The following is a 6,082-nucleotide window of genomic DNA, read 5'->3' as shown; positions in this document are numbered from 1 at the left end:
CCAGTCATCCCAGTCGTCGCTGCTCGCCGGCATCAACTGCGACGCCGGCGGCCTCAGCAGCCTCAAGGACGAGTTCTGCCCGTTCAGCTGGGAGATGCGGGCCGACGGCGAGGAGTGGTCCGAGTTCTCGGAGGAGGCGGAGAGCGGCTTCATGAAGACGCTGGGCTACGTGGCCCAGGACGACGGCGCGAGGGGGCTCGACGGCGACGACGACGACGGCGAGGGCCTCACGGAGGAGGAGATCCGGCTCGCCAAGCAGCAGATCGAGCGGGCCACGCTCCAGCAGCTGCTCGAGAAGAAGAAGCAGGGCCTCAGCGAGTCACTCAAGAACTGGCAGCCGCCCCACATCCCCGGCAGCGGCAGCGGTAGCCCGGCCGCCGCCGCCGCCGCACCGTCAGCAGGAAGTGCTCTTGCTTCATCATCACCGTCGTCGTCTTCTTCATCATCGCCTTCGTCGTCGTCGTCGACGTCGCCCACGCTGCTGCGCCATCACCCGCGACCAGCGGCGTCGCTCTCGGCCTCGTCGGCGGGCGGTGGTCGTCGTGGACACCACCAGCCGTTGCGCTCGTCGTCGGGTCCGACGCCGTCATCGTCAACATCATCGTCTTCATCATCGCACGGGCGACGAAATCATCAGCACAGCCACAGTCAACAGCAGCAGCTGCAGCAGGACCTGCTCGCCCTGGTGGATTCCGACAGCGACGAGTCCGACTGCGAGGAGGTGCACGGCTTCCACGGCATCGTCTTCGGCTGAATGAAGTGGGCACTTGCCGACGTGCAACATGAGCAAGCAGTGAAAAAACAAGGAGTCAGTGTTGTTCTTTTTATTTGTTCTTTTGGTTTTCAGGTTTAGCATTACATTGGGAGAGAAGAAAGAATGAGAAGAATGCGGAGCCAGAACTGTAAGCTGGGGTGAGCGTTGCATCCCATTCTTGTGATGTTCCATCTGTCCCAATAAAACTGACTGTACCCAGTTGTAAATTTTTTTTTGGGCAGGCAACTGAGGAGGACAGTAAACAACATTTGTGCATGGTTGTGTAGTGGTGAAGGTTGAAGCCTGTTTAATGCAACAATTGTGTACTCCAACTGCTAGCCAGAACATACAGGTATGTTGATCCTCACCATCAGCAAAGGGACCCTTGAGGGCTTCACAGGTCTCCTTCATGTGTGAGAACAGGCCTTCCACATGAGCATGGGTGGTGTGGATGAGCTTGTTGTCTTGCTTTTCTTGCTCAGTGAGCTGTTGAGCACCTTCCATGGTGTCTGGATTGCCAGCACACTGAGTGGTTGGGACAATGAATTTGATGCCATTGAGAGTATTTCCCCATGAGAAGTGGCCATTTAAAGATATAGAGGAGTCAGTTTCAATGGTGTCTCACTGGGCCTTGAGGAACTGGGAGTTGTGGATCTTGGGAGTAGCCACCCCAGGCCTTGATCTTGATCTTTCCTGATGCATCTTGCAACTAAAAGTCGACCATCAGTTTTATTGCGACGGACGGAACGATGGTGGCAAATGGAGGTTGGTGATCATGAATAAATGCTCTGGTGTATTGTGCTCGAACAAGAGAGAACACAGTGATGGTAACAAAAAAGAAATACAAAGACTTGGAGAAGAGAGAGACCCGGCGTGGTTGTACAGCCTCTACTGCACAATGAACCTGACTGTAGATCGGAACAAGCAAGGCAAAGGTCAGACAGAACACACATGTGTCGTGCTGTGTGCGTGTGCGTGTGTGCGTGCGTGTGCGGTGGTGCGCGTATGTGACAAATGGGAGGGGTCCGTACAGGAAGTGACCATGTTGTCGAAGCCCGGGGGCATGGTGAAGCTGTACTGCTGGCGCACCTGGGTGGAGGCGCCCGTGCAGTCGATGTCCTGGAAGAGCTCCAGGCCCACCACGTTGGGGGCTCGAACACCGGCGATGATCGAAAACGAAGACGCCGCGTCGTTGATGGGCAGCACGTTGTAGCACTGGGCCGTGCCGTAGGTGGCCGCGATGATCAGGCACTCGCCCGCAGCATTGGGCTCCTGTCGATTAATACAAATAAATAAATAAAAACAGAACAAAGCAATCAATAAATAAATTAATAAACAAATAAAATAAAAGTTGATAAGGAGAATGAAGGTACCGTGCAGAGGGTGGCGCGGGGATAGATCTTGTTGATGACCTCGAAGGGCCACATGCACGTGAAGGAGGGGACGCTGGCCTTGATGCTCTGCGAGGCGCAGTCGGAGATGAACGCGGTCGGGCTCAGGAAGTTGTCTGTGTGCGTGTGCGTGTGCGGTGGTGCGTGTGCATGTGCGGTGGTGCGTGCGTGTGCGCGTGCGTGTGCGTGTGTCCAAACAACCAAAAATCAATGAGCACATGTCGACAATTTGTGTAGTGGCTGACGCAAGACCATTGTGGAGCGTACAGGCGGGGGTCTTGTCAGAGCGGAGGATGCGATCGTAGGCGCGGTCCTCGTTGATGGAGCACGTGTAGCCCTTCTCGGCCGGATAGGCGTCGGGGTGGTTGCCGCCCAGGTTGTGGCCAATCTCCTGTTTTTGCGTAATATATTAAATATAGTAACATTCATAATCAATAAATATAAATATTAATGGAGTATGGGTCGTACGTGGATGGCGCGACGGATCACGAGCTCGGGGTCCTCGTTGGCCTGGCCGTCTACGGAGAACGCGGGTCCAGTACCACAAGCCGAACCGATCTGCACCCAAGTGTGTGGAATGTGAGCCGAATTCCATAATGGTTGCATGTGAACTCATAATATAAATGAATAAATATAGTTACATAAATGAATAGGTGCTGTTATTAAATAGATAAATAGATAAATAGATAAATAGATAAATAGATAAATAGATAAATAGATAAATAGATAAATAGATAAATAGATAAATAGATAAATAGATAAATAGATAAATAGATAAATAGATAAATAGATAAATAGATAAATAGATAAATAGATAAATAGATAAATAGATAAATAGATAAATAGATAAATAGATAGTAACGTACCCAGCCGAGACCGCCGACGCCGGCGGGCTGGCGGCCGGTGAGAAGGTGGTAGAGGCAGGCGTCGGTCGGGTTGCCGAACCGGCCCTGCTGGAGGGCGGCCTCGAAGTCGTCGAGCAGCTGGCCGCCGTCCTGGGCGTCGGTGAACGAGCCCGTGGCCTCGACGTAGACGTGGTCGAAGTTGATGCGGATGCCGAAGGCGGTCTCGTAGTAGGTGCTCACGTCCTCGAAGTAGGGCAGGTACTTGGCCTTGATCTGCTCGGCCGACAGCTGCGGCAGGTTGCGCACGATGTAGTTGTCGATCACCAGCACCGCGCTACACACTACCACCACAATTCGAAACACGTCAACAACACATGCACACACGCACACATGCACATACAACACACACGACACGACACGACACGACACGACACGACACGACACGACACGACACGACACGATACGACACGACACGACACACGTGATTTTGGGTGGGTACCTGCGCCGAGGGGCGCGGGCGAGGCCGAGGGCGACGGGTTGGAGGGCTGCGACGAGGGCGAGGCCGAGGGCAACGGGGCCGCAGGCGAGGCCGAAGCCGACGGGGCAACAACGGGCGAAGCCGAGGGCGAGCTGCCGCCGCCGGAGCAGGACCAGCTCGAGAGGTCGAAGGGCGCGGGCTGGGCCGATCGGATGGTGTAGCCGAACCGGTGGGTCTGGCCGGCCGGCACGCCACCGTTCTGCAGGCGCCACGCGGGGAGGGTGTAGAGCGGGACGCCGGCCACAGGCTGGACCATCTCCCAGACCTGGTCGATCTGGGCGCCGGTGGCGGCGTCGAGCGAGAGGGTAACGGAGGTGAGCGGGGCCGACTGGGCGGTGATGAAGGCGTCCCAGACCGAGTACTGGACGCCCGAGCCGTCGGTCCAGCTCGTCTGCTTGGTCTGCGTGATCAGCGGCTTGCATTCTAAGAAGACCATGTGGATGATATTTCAATCGTCAGGTCATCAACACTCACTCGCAACTAGTTACATCGTATGAACTCGTGTGAAAAAAAAGTCGAACCTCCAGCACCACAATCGTCGTCAGCCCTCCCATTGAGTGTTGTTGCTAACAAGAAAAGATGTGGTTGTGACCCAGGTGAGAAAGAAGAAGAGAATTCCACCAGTGCAAGAGCGCAGTGTGGTTGCATGCAAGGTTAGGGTTTACCTTGGGCAAGCACAAGGCAGCTGGCAAAGGCCAGCAGAAGCACGAGGCACAGGTGAAAGTGCATGATAGGGTTGATGAGCTCCTTCTACTCTTTGTGGTGAGCTCACTTGATGTTGATAGTGTTGGGTGTCTGAGGTTGAAGTGGTGAAACACAGGACATGACCCAGAGGCCTTTATACTTGTCCACCCCCACTCGCCATACAGTACTCCAGGGGCCATGATATCCTTGAAAAGCTGATGAAAGGCCGAACCCATATGAGAGCGGTGATGTGGGCGAGCGTTGATTGGCCCAAATTGTTGTGTTGCTTGCAAGCATGTTGAACGCAGCGAACCTGCATTGTTACGATCACAGTGAACAAATAATGGGGGGCGAAAGCAGAGGTAGAACTTGAGTTTCCATCGAATTCGCCCCAATGGCGTTGGATTAATAGTCTGACCTACCAACCACCAACCGTCAGATGCAACCATGTGCTCGCACAACCAAGTGCGGAGCCACACAGTTTGGGCTTTGTGTGGCCTCTTCTTGACAGAAAGCAAAAAAGAAAATAAAAGTGGAAGAGAAAAAGAAGAAATCGTGTTTTATTTTTATTTTTATTTTATTTCAATGGCGACGAAAGACATGTCCGAGGCGGAGGCGGCCTTCCACGCCCACTTCCTGGGGCTGGCCATCGAAGAAGCCCGGGCCGGACTGTCCGAGGGCGGCATCCCTATCGGCAGCGTGCTAATCCGCCGCCGCGCGGAAAAAGGCGGAGATGAAGATCAGGCCTGGTCGATCGATGGCCACGAGGTCGTCGGCCGCGGCCACAACAGGCGAGTCCAGCGACGTAGCGCCACCCTGCATGCCGAGATGGATTGCTTTGAGGCGGCCGGGCGGCTCACGGCCGCCGACTACGCGCGATGCATCCTCTACTCGACCCTCTCGCCCTGCGAGATGTGCTCGGGGGCGCTGCTGCTCTACAAGATTCCCACCGTCGTCATGGGCGAGAACGCCACCTTCCAGGGACCCGAGGCCTACGTGCGCTCGCACGGCGTGCGACTACTCAACCTGGACTCGACCGAGTGTCGTCGCCTCATGACCGACTTCATCGCCGCCCACCCCACCCTCTGGAACGAAGACATCGGCGTATGAACAAGACAAGACATGTTTTCACATTTGACACAACATGTTTGTTGGTAAATGTTCGCATGTGTGCAACATGCATGTTGTCCGTGTATACAATGGCATGGGCAGGGGCCATCATGTCCTGTTGTTCTCGCGCCAGAAGAGGATCTTCTTCTTGACCCGGTTCTTGATGGTGGCCTCCTGCCTGCTCTTCGGCGTGTTCCAGGCCGGGTGGAGCGCGCGCCATCTGATGATGATTGAAGTTACAGGTCAGCTGAAGAAGAAGAAGAAGAAGGTGGCGGCTGGAGCATGGTATACCGATTGATCATTCGCACGATGAGCTCAAAGGCGTCGTTCACATTCTGCCCAGTCTTGGCAGAGCATTCCAGCCACCCGCAGTTGAGCTTTTCGGCGAGGAAGAGGGCCTCGTCCTGGCTCACTTGGCGCTGGCTCTCCCGGTCAGCGTGCGAGCCCAGGAAGACGATCGGCACGGTCGAATCCTGATTCCGCGCAAGAAGAGGTCGCACGTGGACGTGAGTTTGTGTCGTGTGTCGCGTGTGTGCGCTGTGTGTTGCCTATGAACTGTAGTAGTCGATGTGTGTTGTGTGTCGTGTGTGTGTTGTGTGTGTACGTGTGTAGTGCGTGTGCGGTGGTGCGTGTGCGTCCCGCACCTCTTTGATTCGCAGGATCTGAAGACGCAGCTTCTCCAGGGCTTGGAAGGACTCCGGCGATGTTACACTGTTGATCGGGAGATAGAGTGGTGAGTGAGTGAGTGCGTGTGCTTCGG

General features: G+C 55.1%; 4 protein-coding genes across 4 annotated transcripts in view; 2 read left to right on the top strand and 2 right to left on the bottom strand.

The window, feature by feature from the left end:
- On the top strand, positions 1-754 carry ACA1_304520 (uncharacterized protein; the record flags this gene model as incomplete). The annotated part of the gene is made up of 1 exon (XM_004338965.1): positions 1-754. A coding segment is annotated over one exon (754 nt), but the record flags the coding sequence as incomplete, so codon positions are not given.
- An 888-nt stretch (positions 755-1,642) lies between these two features.
- On the bottom strand, positions 1,643-3,964 carry ACA1_304510 (carbohydrate binding domain cbm49 protein; the record flags this gene model as incomplete). The annotated part of the gene is made up of 8 exons (XM_004338964.1): positions 1,643-1,662; positions 1,786-1,843; positions 1,895-2,026; positions 2,128-2,261; positions 2,413-2,536; positions 2,614-2,703; positions 3,012-3,331; positions 3,490-3,964. 8 exons carry the CDS (start codon positions 3,962-3,964, stop codon positions 1,643-1,645), a joined length of 1,353 nt encoding a protein of 450 aa, XP_004339012.1.
- An 848-nt stretch (positions 3,965-4,812) lies between these two features.
- Positions 4,813-5,322, top strand: ACA1_304500 (CMP/dCMP deaminase, zincbinding, putative; the record flags this gene model as incomplete). The annotated part of the gene is made up of 1 exon (XM_004338963.1): positions 4,813-5,322. One exon carries the CDS (start codon positions 4,813-4,815, stop codon positions 5,320-5,322), a length of 510 nt encoding a protein of 169 aa, XP_004339011.1.
- A 108-nt stretch (positions 5,323-5,430) lies between these two features.
- ACA1_304390 (Ras family protein) overlaps positions 5,431-6,082 on the bottom strand; it is a gene marked incomplete at both ends in the record, with an annotated part of 2,101 nt that continues 1,449 nt past the window's right edge. The window contains 3 exons of the mRNA XM_004338962.1: positions 5,431-5,542; positions 5,614-5,795; positions 5,967-6,033. Coding sequence (XP_004339010.1) covers positions 5,431-5,542; positions 5,614-5,795; positions 5,967-6,033 — 361 coding nt within the window. The remainder of the gene's footprint in view (positions 5,543-5,613; positions 5,796-5,966; positions 6,034-6,082) is intronic.

The sequence above is a fragment of the Acanthamoeba castellanii genome, assembly GCF_000313135.1.
Source record: "Acanthamoeba castellanii str. Neff unplaced genomic scaffold scf7180000083517, whole genome shotgun sequence".
NCBI classification, from domain to species: Eukaryota; Discosea; order Longamoebia; family Acanthamoebidae; genus Acanthamoeba; species Acanthamoeba castellanii.
The sequence above is the reverse complement of the archived record's forward strand: the minus strand, read 5'-3'. Positions and strand labels throughout refer to the sequence as shown.